This window comes from Falco rusticolus, chromosome 1, assembly GCF_015220075.1.
Source record: "Falco rusticolus isolate bFalRus1 chromosome 1, bFalRus1.pri, whole genome shotgun sequence".
Taxonomy (NCBI): domain Eukaryota; kingdom Metazoa; phylum Chordata; class Aves; order Falconiformes; family Falconidae; genus Falco; species Falco rusticolus.
The window spans coordinates 106,625,693-106,641,874 of record NC_051187.1 but is presented as its reverse complement, the minus strand read 5'-3'; the positions used below and the strand labels follow the sequence as shown (position 1 = coordinate 106,641,874).

The window sequence follows — 16,182 nt, the reverse complement described above, 5'->3', positions numbered from 1 at the left end:
AGGACCCTGGGGGGCCATATCTGGCCTGCGGGCTGCAGTTTGAAGGCCCTGCTCTAGGGAGACTTTCAGAACAGTGTTAAATCAAGGAGTCTCTGCATTCTCAGGAGGGAGAAAAGGAAGCTAAGTACATGGAACAGCTGACTGGGCTTTAGAGAAGACAGTCTTCCAACTATGGATGACAGGGGTTCCATTTTCTTATTTTTCCCTTGTGCATAGTAGTTTCTAATTCTGAGAAGTACAATTCATGGTTGTTGGGGTGGTTTTTTTTCAGGAATAAATAAAATAACTAGATTTCAGAGAATTTGAAGTGTAGAGTGTTTCAGTATCTTCTAACACTTTAAAGGGAAACAGGCTACACTCAAATAACATTTGGGATGCTAAAGTCAGCATACGTGCATGCTTTCTATTTTTCTTTCATTGTTGAAGACAATTCTGCCATTGACAGGGGCTTGCTTTATGAGTCAGATCTGCACTTAAATGCCAGCAAGTACAGGCATCTGTTCTTAATGATCTTGGCTGTGAAATAAGCAGTTTCAGAGTTCTTGACTCATGGTGCAGAAGAGCACTGAACTGTGATTGCAAGTCTTACAAATAGAAAAAAAGGTTTTCCAGTTCTTCAAATGAAGCTACTAAAAGACAAGTTTACTACTTCACCCCCACCCCATGTTTTCACCAGGGAAATCTCAAGGGAACAGTCTACCATGGAAGCACTGTAATATGTTCCATTTCTCTTTTGGCAAGGAAAACAGGTGAGAAGCCTTACTCGCCTTCAGAAAGTAAAAAAGTTTCAAGTACTCTTCTAGTATTTAGCTTTCTCCTGTAGTCAGATCTGATGCATAAGGTTGTGCTTGAAAATACTTAAAGCTAACAAATGCACAGGCTTGTGATGCATTGTACTCAAGCTGTTTCATGCATGTGAATCCATACATCAAGGCAAATTTCACTTAACAGTAATAACAGCAAAGGTAGCAAGGTAGAAGGCTTATGTAACTAATCAAGCAGTTATCACAGCTGCAGGATTATGGTATTAAGATTGCTTTATGCATTTTATAGGTATTTAGAAACCTAGATTTAATAGATAAACATACTTCAGAGGATGAATGTCACTGTTCAAAAAAGGTAACCCAAACCACATCTCTGCAAAACTTTCAACCAGTAGTAGCACTATTATATGTCACTTTACGTTTTCCTAAAAAAAAAGTGCCTTTAAAAATGTAGTTCTGAAGAGTACAAAAAGACGACAAAGATATTTTAATTTTTTATCTGATAGTTTGAACAAGCAGAACTTTGCAAGAAAATAATTCTAAAGACTTAAAAATATATTAATTACAAGACTTGTTAATGTCTTCACTGTTACAAAAATGGTCTAGGCTCTTATACAAATCTATAGCCAGAAAGGGACATTTATAAAAATATAAATAGGCACCCTAGGTAAGTTAAAACAAGTTATCACATATTAGCAAATATTATGTACGTAAATACATGGAGTGCAGAGTCAAATATAAAAACAAAGGTGCCTCAATTAGCTGTCTATTTACTATAATTAAATACCCAGTAAACATGGGTCACATAGAAAGTTGTCTGGTAAGATTGTTTCAAGCAAAGCAAGGAGACTGAAGTACATCTAAATTACCACAGCTACTTTAGAAATAAGTTTACCAGTTGTGCTTACTGGAAGCCATATTCATTGGTATCAGTAATAGGCATTCATATTGCTTGTTGTACAGAAGTATGAACATTGCTATACATGTTTAAAAATAAGTGTTCTAACATCATTCACAGTTGTTGCTGTGCTATTCATACATAAAAATACTGTCATTTTAAATACAAGATTTTTGCAAAACATTTTACAAATTATACATTATTTACAAATTCCAATAATCTTTGTTTTTACACAAGTATTAGAAGAGTTTTCCTTAACTGGCTATGTATATAACGTAGCATTGCTAGATGAAAAGTTTTAATTTACAGGTTCTGAAACCTCTCTCAAAAATATTAGTTGGGAATCTTTCAAGTTCTTACATTCTCAAGATTCTTCTGTATTCAACTGATTTTCTTATAAAAGGATAATTTTTTTAAAGTTGCTGTTTACCAGCAGCCATACCTAAACACAAATAATTATTTGCACTACAAATTCTTGATGTAATCTTTTCTTTTTCCCCAAGTGCTACAAGTTTTGATCAAGAACGTAGAAATAAGATTAATCTGAGATACCTGGTTTGTTGCATATATCGTGTTCCAGTTCTACTGTAAGTTACATGTAATTTTAAAAACACAACCCCCCCGACCTTGACACAGAATAACCAAAACTACTGTTTAAATGTATACCTTGGATAATTGTGCTAAACAATTGCCAACATTTGGTTGAAGCACTAAAATACATATGGTTTATAAACATAAAAAAGCCTTTCTGACTAACAGTGCAAGTATAAGTAAGAGTGTCTGATGCATATTTAACTGTCTTGCATTATTTTCATAATTAAAAGGCATTGATGTTTAGATGTATATCAGCAGCACCCTAAGTTAACACTCTTAATATGGATAACAGTAAAATTTAGCCTTTTTGGATTGTGTCATGCTTTGCTGACATTAGATCCAAATTATACGTCGTTCAGTGTTATGGTAAGACTGAAATAGAACTCTCGGCCCCTGCCTCTGACACTGCAAATCACAGTGAGTTGTTTCAAATGCTCGGGGCTGCTGTTGAGAGTGAAATCCTGTCCACCCTTCTTTCCTCCCCAGCCGTCCTCACTGGGCCATGTGCTGGGCCTCAGCACTCACTAAACACACCAGTGCACAGAACTAATTCACCAAATAAAAGCCACATAAATCCTCCTCTTTGTTACTGAAATAAGTCAGGTTAACAAAAGACACATAGATGCCAGAGCTGCCAAAACTGCAGGGCTGAGTGCCAGAGCAGAGAGAGGAACCTCTTCTCTTCGAGCCCTTTCAGCCACCAACAGCCTGAATGGCTGCAGGTTCAGTCAGCCCGATTTGCTCAGAGACAGAACATATCCACGTGTAGGACTGCTCTGAATAGAAAAAAAGGTCAGTAAAATCAAATGACTGATCCCCATTAAACATTCCTCAAAATGTCAAACTGAAAAAATAGGAAATTCAATAAATAGCAGCATTGACTTTGCATGCAATTGTAGAATAAATCAGAACTGAACATAAGTAGTAAATATATCTAAAAAAACCTCATAAAATTAATCTTTCGTAGTTCCATGATAACTATTTCAAAATTAGCATCCTATTCAGCTGTATCTGTAGCTTATGGGGTTAAGGTTAATAAGTTAAAGTATATAGCTTATAGGGTGAACAAATCTGATAAATGCATTTAAAAATGTACACTAACAGCAGGTATATTAATAGGACAGTCTCTTACTGCAGTTTACTTGAACTCCCTTTGAAAAACTTATTTAACACTTGCAAACCAGAACAGTTTTTAAAGAATTATTATTATTATTAAGGCTTTTCAAATAAAAAGTTAGAAATTCTCTGGGTAAACTTGTATTAAAGACACTTTAAGGTTTGTGAAAGCACAGACTCAGAGAAGTCAGCTGAAAAAAATCCACGTCACCTCCTGCTTCCTATCAGGACAAATACTGCTCTATTATAGCTACATTTACTGCATTCTGTATGGTAGTATGTTTATTTCTGTTGTTAGTCTAAATATGTTGTGACCACATTCTGAAGGAATGCTTTTTAAACTGCAGCTAAGTAAATCTTACAGAATTAGTAACATCTGGCTGATCCCACTGCTGTAAGATGCATACACCCAAAGGGACCATTTTTAATACAAACTGTAGAAGACAAGCTGAGTAACAGAGGTAAGCATTAAGGCAACTAGAATAACAAATCAAAGAACCAGAAGTTTAGCACCTCTTCTCCTCTTCTCACCTCTATTTGCATATTCATTTAAACAGTTGTAACTCCGAAGCGTAGTCGACTGGGTACCTAGTTGTACCCACCTCACACAGAGATTCAAGGTTTGTGCCCACTTGCAGACTACAAAAAATACAAAAGTCAGATCCAGATTTATTTTTTTAACACGAATCTATCTACTGCAGTGTATGCCTTCTGCATTTGCCTTGTACCTTTGCTCAGATGTGGGACGCCTGGGCTCAAGAGTAGCATGGTACGTAGCACTCAGTTCTGCTCCAGCTGGTGGAGGATGCTTTTCTTTGTGAAAGCTTCCGCTATCTGTAAAATACAGCTTGGGTCTCTGATGATATTTCATTCTGTATGTGTCGGTCATACAACTATCTACTGAAAAATAAGTCGTTAGGGATACGCTATCATTGCCGTCCACATAGCTAGCACTTGGTCCCGTATGACGAGATCCTTTCTTTAAAAAGTTTTCGGACACAGTCCAAAAGTCATTAACTGGTAAGCGGGGTGGAGAATCCGGTTTATGAACAAACAGTTCATTCCCTGGAAATGGTTCTTTAAGCCTTTGTTCGTTTGTAAGTACGCTTGCTTCTGCTGTGGATTTTAAAGGTGTACCCGTTTGCCTTAAAGGATTATTTTGCAACACTTCCATCGATTTTACGTCAGCTGCCGAGCTATTTTCTGATCCTGGTGAAGTATTCAGAGCATATTTCTTCGGCGGTAAAGGGGGAGGAAGATTCTGGTACACTGCTTCAGGCACCCAAAGAGCATCTGCCCTTCGGAGCGGGTGCCCGGCATGCTCACCGGCAGGGGGAAGCACCATGGGCCTTTCTGACAGATTTTGTGGCACACAAGGTGACAACCCCACCTTGGGACCAAACGTTTTTGTGTGATGAGACTGCAGCTGGGAAGAGGAGTGAAAGTCATTGTTGATCAGCTTCCTTCCACAGACATTTTCCGTATAGGGATGGGATACACCATCAGCACAATATACCGGCACATTCACCTTCTCAAATTTGTCTGGATTAAGCCACTCTGAAGCATTCTGTTCATTTGCCTTGCTCCTAGGTTCTGACTTGACAATGTCTTTAAGAACTGGCTGTAGAGCTGATGATGGGAATAGTTTCCTATTGGTCTCAGATATTTCAGCTCTAAAAAGTACAAAACCATACAGGATGTCAGTATCGATAAAAACATAAGAAAAAGCTCAAACAACCCAAGATTTTTAATTTTTTTTCCCAAGAGACAGCCTTGGTAACAGTGCTTAAATATTCAAACTGACTGAACAACTAGGATCTGCTTAACATACAGCCATTTGATTAAAAGTCTTAAAATCTTTAAAATAAAAGTATTAAATCACTCCAAGGTTTCTTTCAATTAAAATGTGAAGTGTCCCCCCAAAATTCTGCAAGAGATTATCTGTAAGGTAAGACAAATTCCTTCAACATTCAGGACTATGTCAAACATGACATCTGCTCTCTTCCAAGCACACCTGTGGCTCAGTCTGATACATCCACTTTTCAAATACTAGATTTTATTTTTGGGTGCTAAATTTGTAGTTAGGTTCTTAATTTTAAGGGAGGTACTGAGCACTCACAGTTCAAACTAGAAACAACAGGTGTATGGCAGCAGCTTCTAAACAGAAGTTAGGTTTTCTCCCATCTGCCAAACTTAAAACTTTATAGGGTTACTGTGCTAAATACAAATCTTTTAATCACTGCCTGTTGCAGTATATAAATTCAAAACAGAAAAATATTAAAACCCTGGTAAGATGGTTTAAAACTATGTAAGCTACTTTGTTCCACTGATAGCATCAAAATCAAAGACAGAGAGCATTTCGCCCTATCAATTATGTAAAATACAAAAGGCACTGTCTGCCAAGAATATTCAGTACCTTAACTTCTGCACGCTTAATATTGATTACTATCATATAATGGCATTCAGTATTTCTTAAACTGTTACATAGTAAATTAATGCCAGTATTAGTTACCTCTTTACTGAAGGACTGGGCACCTGCAAATGTAATTCCGCCGGGAAATTAAGATGAGGTCTGTAGTTAACTTCTGAACTGAGCTGGTCTTTCCTCAAGTCTGGGGGGAGAAAAGAATTTTTGTCAAAATAAGCAAAAATACAGTCCAACTCTTCCTTGGTAATTCCTCAGAGGTTACAAAAACAAATAAAACACCACAACAGGACAATTAATGTCAAATCTTGAAAGGAATTGGTCAAAATGACTACTTTGAAGACAACCTGTAACAGCTCAGATCTTACATTCATGCAAAATAATCTGGAGGAAATAATATTAAAAAAAAAAAAAAAGAGTATCAGAAAATAGGTAATTACCACAATTTTTAAATCCTGTAGACATACTTCCAAGATCATTTTAACCTTTCATCTAATTAAAAACACATTTTCAAGAGCAGCTTTCTATAAAAGCACGTTTATTCAAACATCCAAAGTAATTTAAATTACCAAATAAAAACTATGATTTCTGTAAATGTCACATAATGTAATAAGTAAATGGAATGAATACTGTAGGGATTCATGGGTGTTTTCGTTTTTTATTGTTATTGTTTGTGGATTTGGTTTGTTTTTTAAAGAAACACATTATGCATTCTTTCAAACAGATTTAAAAACTTACAGCAAACCGTACAGTTCAGAGAGATGCTGAGCAGACAGAGAACACTCTGTCACGTGCCTTAAAAAACACAAGGGTGCCTGGACCAGCACTATTACAAACCACACTCTAGAATCTCCTTTTATTCACAAGCAAAGAATAATTCTCTAAAAATACAGAATTTCTGAACAATGCAGCTCCTAGTTAACAGTAAATAAAGGAGGCATTGAAGCATCCATGCCGACACCATCTAGAATAAAACACTCTCTTGGCAAGTGACAAGCAATGGTCTATTTGTTTGGAGAGAGATATTAGATTAATGCAATGATTGGCCCATTATCATCACTCACCTGCTCTGAAGCCACTCAAAGTCTTACTGTGTGTATGTATAGACTACGTTTGTATACCTACTATGCCTATTTCAGAAAAAAACCCCAGGAATTAAATTAAAAAAAGGCAACATGTATTGCCTGATTTCTAGGAGATTCATCTCATGTTCAGTAGACAGTACTAACTTAAGAGAATTCCCCAATGAGATAACATTGGCTGTTCCATACTCCCATCAACAAAAGCTACAAAAATCTTGTATCTATTCTTAACTTATGTAATCTTACCAAGATAAAATAGTTTTTTATTAACTTGTTGTTTCCCCAAGTTTAAATAAAATCTTGGAACTTCTGACTCCTGAACATACAAAAGACCCTACAAGAGAAAAGAACTAAACTAAAAACATTGGTTGAAACTTGTTTTGAGGGTCAATATCTGCCTTACCTTTAATTGATGAAGACTAAAGACTGTGACAAAGAACACAGGTTGTAGAGACTAAAATGGCATATAGAACAAGAGAAAAAAGCCCTCGTATAGCCTTCTTCTAATCCTCCACAGGAAAAAAGAAAAAAAAATAAAAAGAGCTTGCTATTCCAGCAGGATAAACAATACCACAACCTTAGAAAGAATACTTAAGGGAAAACAATGTTACTGAATGAGCCCATGTAACACTGGCAAGGGACAAGTAATTAACGTGACAGCACAAAATCACTCCAGTGGGTGATGGCATCAGAGCTAACTAACACTGAGGTAATTTTTCAAACAGAAAACATTTCATTCTGCTACAGATTTTAATGAAGTGTAAATCGCTTTACGGGGGGGGGGGGAACCCTACAGGCTCTGACATGTTATTTCGTGTGAATATTTCCAATTCAGTATTTAATCTCAGTCCCAACGTCAGGACATAGTGCTAGGAATGAATTAGTGAAATAATCTGCTAGATTCATAGTGTCTGAAGCTACTGGTTTTACCTTTCAGACTTTGACTGTATCGACTTTTTTACAAGAGCACATCTACTTAAAAAAAAAAAAAAAATCACAAATTAATCACCCCTACAACTGCTCTTAAATTCCCCAAACCAGCTGATGTAAAGATTACAAATTTTAATACTTTTTTCTCTACTCTAGGCCAAACTCCTAAGGAATTTAGCACATTCAGCCCTTCTGAGAGGCATCACCACCGACCGGTCAGGAGGCGGCAGCAAAGGTTAATAAGCAGCTTCCCTGCTGTGACCAGGGCACACATTCAGCCAAAGCTGCTCAGCAATACCAGGTGATTTGTGCCTTCAGAATTCCAGCTAACTTAAAAATAGATGTGTTATTTTTTCCTCTGCTGACAGGCTATCCATGCATGGTTAAAACCAGACGCAGACTTGATGGGGAATTTTGGCTCTACGTTCTTTGCAAACCTAAATAGGGGACACAGAAGCACTGTGCTCAGCTGGAGACTGACATCCTTATCAATGGGTCATAAGAAGCTTACCAATAAATGTAGTGTAACTGGTTTCTGACGTACAAACCAGTCTCCTTTTAAGATGTATGAACATCTATTTTCACATCTGAATAGCCAATCTAGATTTTTAAAAGATTAACAGCCATTCTACAGCTGACAAGTTCTCCAACACCTCCTCCATTTATACATACAGAACATACGCAAAAATCTGCAAAGCCCAGTCTCGGGATGGGGGGGAAAAACCAGCTGACAAAAAAACAAACCTACGTTAAATCTAATTTCCTTCTAAGGTGTTTTACCTGCATGTTTCCTGTAGTTTTGACTACCTGATTTTAAAATACTTTTTTTCCAAAGGTGCCAATAAAAAACCAAGGTGTTTTATAACATCTACTGGGCCAAATTCCTCTCTCTGAACCCAGATGTTTTCCTGTATTCAGTGGAAACTACAGAAAGCTTTGGAAATATGAAACAACAACATGACCACAGTCAAGAAGGTAAACGCGTTATAATTTGTCCAAAATAGAATATTATTTTAAAAAAGCAGTGACCATCTTCAGAAAAGAAATATCCTTATAGTCAAGAAACTGTCCTTTTGGAGAAACACTCAGTTGCAAAAAATTTCTTATATATTCATTAGTCAGGTTTTTTCCCATGGCTCTAAACATCTGGAAAAAATGAAAATAAAGTTCCACTGTTTTTTTTTTTTTGGGGGGGTGGGGAGGACGTGTATACTTGCATGTGTGTGAGAGCTGAAATACGCTCTGAAGTGAAGCAACAGCCAACAGAAAACACCAATTATTACCCTCCCTTCATTCTGATGTGGCCGCCTCCAGAAGTTTCAGGTCTTTGTTATAAAATCCAATCCTAAACCTTTTCACCATCTATTTTAAATTGCAAACTTCTTGCATTAATAAAGTGAATTAAATCTGAGACTGCTTTACATTTCAGTCTTCATGGGATTCTTGACTACATTTGGAAATCTTGGAAGTTTAGGATTTGGTTCAGAGTTGGTTGTTTTGTTTTGTTTTTTTAACCAAAATCTTTAATCTATCATTTAAAGACACTCCAGAAAGCATTTATTTGTTTCTGGTTTTATGTTAGGTAAATTAAGTAGCTGCATCTTTGCTTTACTACTCAGCTCTTCAAACGCAAGTCTCACATATTGACTGCACCATAAGGGTAGTAACTGGATTTTCTTAAGTATAGTTGCATATTTTAAATTCTTACTATAAATGTATGGTTTTCCTAAGATTATGAGTTTTCCAGAATTAAGGTTTGTTTGTGGGGTTTTATGAAGGGACAAACAAACAATGACAATCTGGACTCTTTACACACTCAGCAGAGTTTCAGATTTATTCTAGATTTCAGTTGTTGTCTCATGTTATTGAGCTGAATAATTGTTAATGGGAAAACCTCTGGATTTGTAGTATTATGAACACTGCTTTGCATTTATTTTCAAAAGGAAGCAATTATTAATTGAAGTATTGATTCCAAGTACATCCTTTTTTTTTTTAGATCCCTGAATGGGCAGCTTTTAATATTGCATCTTAAATAGGAGGCCATCAAGTACTCTGCCAATTTTAATCACAATGTATATTCTACCAACAAGTTAGTTCAAGAATGAACTGCTCTGAGCTTGGGAGGGGAGGAACCTAGAAAACAGGGCTTCTAGGATTTAAATCTTCCCCGCCATACACCACACACCCACACCTCCTTAACCCTCCCTAACAGTAATGCCTTTCATTGAAATTTTCAGGAGTGGTAATTTCATGAAGACATCTATGCATTAGAAAATAGGGTGGGTTGTCACGAAAGCCACTAAAACCCCTCTATGACTGAAAATTATTATCAGCAGCTAGCACATGGAATGCTTTAAAAATCCTTTTAAAAAAAAAAAATCTATGGTCCTTCCCAACTTCCAAGAATTAGTCGGAAGAATGTGAGGTTGGAAATCTTGCCCTCACCCTGTTCATGTCAGACATTCTTTTATAAACAAAAAAAAATATTAGACTCCACAGTTCAGCAAGTTCAAACTTAATAAACACTAACTCATTAATATAAAACAGAGATACTATATCTGCTTACTTAATATCTACATTTTCGTGCCAAAATTTGATCACACAAATGAGGCATTGGCCTTGTGGGACACTTGCTTCAGCATTACAGTTATCTATTGCTTACTACCAATGAAAGAAGCAGCCATTTGATCTCCATAACCACTGTGTGATCCAATGTTACTATTTTTATAATGCTCTAACAATAAGTTTATTTTTGTAAGTCAGGGACAGAATTCCTCAACTGCTGAACAGTAGCCTTATTCAGCTCCAGTTAAAAATGAGGAACTGGTAAAGCAGAGTTATACAAATGATGGGCATAATTAGAAGTCCAACATTATTTCCATAAGAAGTTTTCCACACAAAAAAACCCAACCAGGCGTATTTTTTCAAGTCTCCATGTGATGCTAACAAAGATTTCTTACATTCCATTCCTCTCTCAGAAAGGACTGGGCATTTCTTTCTTAAAGTACTATTTTCTAGGGGCCTGTTTAGTGTTTACTTACCAATTCATGTCTTGTTCATAATATTCAGAGATACAATGTAAGGCAGCACAACTTGATACCCATGAACTGCTATTGTCCTTGCTAAAGGTGTCGTGACACACTTTTTAGATAACCAAAAAGCTGTGTCTAAATAAACGTTTACCCCGACAAACATGTGAAATGATCAAATTCATCAGATCTTTTCAGCCCATTGATCACTTCCACTAAAATATTATTTTCCAAACCATGCACACACATGAGAACTTCACATTTGATTTAAATGCACATTATTATTATGAAACTATTCAAAAGTTAGTTACTGAATTAGAATAACTGAATAGATGGAATTTTCTCAAAGTTTTATGATAAATCTAAGGATCACCTGGAATCACTATGCTTTTTTTAAAGAAAATGTAAAACACATGTTAAAAGTTTTAAGTCTATTTAAAAGTACAGTACATAGATCTCTCCAGAGAATACTCACTACTAAGCTCAAACATGGTTTGAATCCACCTATTTTTCTTTCTGACAGAGTCCTTCATGTATTTTTCACTGGTGGTGGTTTGTTGGGTTTTTTTCTTTTTGCTATCCAAGTGTGGGTTTTTCCCCCACTGGTATGATTACTATAGTACAGAACTAAAGCAGAATACATGTCATGCAAAAACAGATCTTTGCATTCCATGCAACATCAATTTTGTTTTGTTTTATTTTGTCAAAATAAACAAACATCAAATTAGTTCTCTTTATACAACCAATAAAAAAAATTGGAATAATGACAGAAAAGATGAAAGTGGCATGAAAAATCCACACACACACACACCCCCCCAATTTAAGTCTTGGAAGAAACTATACATTATTTGAAAAGTAGGATATCTATAAAAATCAAACATTTCCTGGGGAAGTAGCCTAATACTTACTGCACCTCTTTGTACAAGCACCATTGCATTGTTCCAGCAACAGCAGATAGTGATTTTTGGCTGGCCTCTTGCTGATCTCTAATACTTACATGCCAAGGCATTTATCAACTTTATAAAAACGCAATAGACATATTAGTATGCAAAAGGAAGTAGATTTCCTTACTACAAGTGTATCTTCCTGATATTGCTTCATATCTTGAAGGAAAACAAGTGGAACCACAGTCTACCCAGATATTTTTTTAGTAAAAAAAAAAAAAGCTTCCTTAGTATCCACCGAGAAAGCTCATGGAAAGGCTTTTGGGGAAAACAGAGTGAACCAAAATTACCGTGTTTTTTCTCCGCTCCCCTGCCCCCCTTTTTTTTTCTGGTGGGTGGGGGGCACAGCCGCAGGGGGGTGGGCACAGAAGGAACATACATACTTGCTAAAAAGAAAAGAGGAAACCCATACAACCAAAAACATTAAACTGCGAAATGTATTCTCAAAGCTGAATATAAGCAACAGAAACAGGGATTTACATTTAATAATTTCCATTGGATTAAAAAGAAAGCACTGATTAAGGCCAGTGAAAATGAATCACACTGGATATTTTATGCCAGATTTGAGCATCCAGAAATCACAGAATCAATGAATGGTAGAATGGTTTGCATTGGAAGGGATCTTTGAAGATCATCGAAGTTTAACTCCCCTGCCATGGGCAGGGACACCTGCTAGACCAGGTTGCTCAGAGCCCTCTCCAGCCTACCTTGACATTTCCAGTGATGGGGCATCCACAGCTGCTCTGGGCAAACTGCTCCAGTGCCTCACCACCCTTGATGTAAAAAAATTTCTTCCTTACGTCCAATTTAAATCTACCCTCTTTCAGTTTAAAACTGTTGCCCTTTGTCATGTCACTTGGTAAAATCACTAATCCTGGTGAACAACTGTGGTTTGTGTTCTTTTATGGGGAGCCTACACCAGCCAGAAGCAGTTACGTGCTGGCCACTTCCTCAGGAGGCAATGGTATATGATATGCACAAGGAAGGACAAACTGATCAGCCCATAAAGAAAATGCTTTGTAACAAAATACACCAGGAGATGACGACTGCAGCAAGAATCATTGTATCCTGACTATCTAACAATTTACAAAGAAGCTGTGGCCTCTCAAAACAATACTTACATTTTCCAGACCAAAATACTGTATTTAAAATAGATCCAAGTACAAAAAAAAAAAATATCCCCATGCCTATTACTTTGGTGCTTTTGGAGACATGTCATACTTTTACATGACTCAAACAGAATCGCAGAACTGTCAGGGCTGGAAGAGACTTCTGGAGATGATCTAGTCCAACCCCTGCTAAAGCGTTGCCACTGCTGTCTGAAAGGAGATGCTAAGAACAAGTAAACTCCCACCATGCATATTCATGACCTAGCACAGAAGTAGGGAACTACTACTGCTGCTACCATCATAACACAATTTTGTTTACATGATGGTGGAGCACTGAAATAAACCCAGCCCTCTATTTGGGAACTCTTTTATTATGGCAGATAGTTAGGAATCCTTTTACAATGTACATTTGCTCCACAAGAAAGCCAAGAAACTGAACAAATGAAGGTGCTTAGAGGAACAGAATACTTTAAATACCCCTGAAAACACTGATACTGCTACTGAAGTGCTGCTCCATCACATTTCCATCCCAATGTACCAAGAAGGGATATGAACATTTTTCATCTTTATCCATCAGTCTAACTCACTGAAAAGGTTAAAAATATGAACAAGAACAAAATGTGGAATTCACTGTGGATGACAAAACCCCACAATATAGATTTCTTTTGCCATTTTAAAAAGACAGCATATACAGGCTATGATGAATCAGCAAGAAAACTCTACTGAAAAAACTATATAAAAATATCATTTTTATATACCATGCCCAAATTTTATATAAAAAATATATTTTGTATTATATATATAAATATATAAGTTATATATCATGCCTAATATCATGCCCAAAATAGCCATAAATTCCACACCAACTTTCTTCTAATCCACCTAAATATAGCCAACCTGTTATACAAATTGTCTACCTTTGAAACATTTCATTGTGGTTTTTTAAAAAAGAAAAATCAATGATAAATTGTATATACATTTTTTCAATTTTATAAAATATCATTACATGAACTTATGCAGCAAAATTATTAAATAAAAAAGGCTAATCAGAAAGCTGTCCATGTCTTATATGATATTAGTTAGTATTTAATGATATGATATTAGTTAGTAAAATTTTGGTACATCTAAATTATTTTTAGAAAGCTTCTTATTCTTTATACAAGTTTAAGTTCTTACCATAAAAGTTTCTGTTCTGCTGGGATACTGGATGTAACACATTGTCAGCTTTTTTGGTTGACAGGTTCTGTTCACTGTAAAAGAAGCATGTGTGTACTTTGAAGGCTTAAACTATTGATGTATGATCACAAACTTTATTGCCTTAACTGCATACAAGCATAAAAACTTTTCCTACGTGAAACTGACTCTTGTTACCATTACTGCCACTTTTTTTACTAACAGACACACTTTACAGAAGAACGTAACATAGTTGGGTGGCCCTTCAATACTTTTAATACCACTCCCACTCGTGACAGGCTGTGCTGATGCAGAAAAATTTAGGATGACCTGAGTCCTTTAATATGAACAGACAAAAAGTATAGTTTGTGAGGCTGGTATTCCCAGTCTGTTCTGGAGACTGGATGCCCACTCATCCCAGCCTTATTCGAGAGTATAACAGCAGGATGTCTAATATGCAGCACATAGAAAGCGTATCTTCTTGATCTTAATATCACATCAGCCTGCTTAATAAAGACAGTTGGTTCCCAAAGTTATTAACAACAGGAAAACGATGTGCCATCTTTGCAGCTGGTAGCTATTTCTCACTTTTTCCTCGTAAACTAAAGAATTTCTTAATCATCTCAAAAAATGCTTATTAACAGAGATCCTCAAGAAAGCATGACAGTTTTTAATACCTGTTTTCTGTAGTGATTTTCAAATAGAACAGAAACCACTGGTCACCTAATTAAATTTATTTGTAGGTTTTACTTAAAGGTGCCACTTCAATGCAGCAAAATAATACTTCCTATGTGGTATTATATGGCTTCCAACTTATATCATGAGTATCATCCATGTCTGAAACACAGATTTTTCAGTGGTAAGTTTACACTCTGAATATGTCAAAGGTAAACATATAGCAGCATCTGACTATGGCAAGCTTAATTTTTCTAAAAATGCAAAAAATCCCATCAATATCAATATTGATTACATGTAAGCTGTTAACTTACATTCTACCTTGCTCATTTTCCTAGTTTGACATTTTGCTATTCATTAACACTTTGTTGTGACAACAAACGCCATTCTTCTATGTTGTGACTGCCACTTGGTCTTTCATTCATAGGGAATTTTAATTTAAAAACTTTTTCCTCAAACTGGAAGATTACAGCAGCAAACATAAGAGCAGAACAAAAAGTAACTAAAAACCCCAGCAGATTTAAAGCTTGCTGCTTTACTTAAGCAAAAAGCATGCCTTACCCATCCAGATAGGGAGCTGACAAACACCCTGCCAATTCCTTCCTTCTCCAACAGTAAGGCAGGGAAGAAGATACACAGTGGCAGTTTTTCAATTAAAGAAAAAAGAAAACATACTCTTGTTATTGAAAGGACAAGGAAACAAGAAAAATACTCAAAGAAAGTGGAAGGATGGGGAAAGAACTTAACAGAAAACAAAACACTAAGTCTTCTTTCCACCTTCTAAAAGAACATTCAATTAATTAAGCTGATTTTTTTTGGTTTTATTAGACAAAGTCTGAACAGTTAGAAGGGAACTAGGGGGTATTGCCAGTCAGTTCTAATTACCAGTCATATAAAATCTTTCTGAAAGTCCCAACAAATCAATTGTATTTTGATAGAGTAGGTTTTTTTCCTTTGACAAATATTTAACCAACAATGTAAGCAGATTCTTAATTAACCGACTTATCATATTTTCTCTCAAAAAAAAAGACACCTGCAGCATTCAGGCATCCCATTACCTCTTGGGCACGTTTAAAAATGAGGCATGGTTGTAACTGTAGAAATCAGTGTTCGAGGCCACTGTAAACACTGAAAAATATAAACATGGCTTGGAGTAGCTTTACACATATTTCTATCGTTAACCAGTAAAAAGCCCATAAGGTTTTTTGTACAGCAGGGTTTGGTACAGTTTGTTGGGAGGGGAAAGGCGGGAAGGGGGGAAGAAAAGAGGGGAACAGATAAATGCATGGGATAAAGCATTTTTAATGGGAAGTGGACACCACAGTCAATCTCCAGATCACAAGGTCCAAAAAGCACCCAAAGACAACAGAGGCCACTTACAAAATACTGCTCTGTCTGCTGTCATCTTTCATAAGCATCTGCTACCAGCTACTGGTATAGAAC

General features: G+C 36.3%; 1 protein-coding gene across 3 annotated transcripts in view; it reads right to left on the bottom strand.

The window, feature by feature from the left end:
- Positions 1-1,245: 1,245 nt before the first annotated feature.
- The window catches only part of USP53 (ubiquitin specific peptidase 53), a 40,561-nt gene continuing 25,624 nt past the window's right edge, over positions 1,246-16,182 (bottom strand). For 2 of the 3 annotated variants that reach the window (XM_037394395.1, XM_037394401.1), the window contains exons 14-17: positions 15,301-15,342; positions 14,068-14,141; positions 5,885-5,984; positions 1,246-5,045 (exon numbers count right to left, since the gene is read on the bottom strand). In XM_037394395.1, the coding sequence (XP_037250292.1) occupies positions 4,061-5,045; positions 5,885-5,984; positions 14,068-14,141; positions 15,301-15,342 (1,201 nt within the window). In that variant the 3' untranslated portion in view covers positions 1,246-4,060. The remainder of the gene's footprint in view (positions 5,046-5,884; positions 5,985-14,067; positions 14,142-15,300; positions 15,343-16,182) is intronic. The other variant, XM_037394409.1, reaches the window with a different exon arrangement.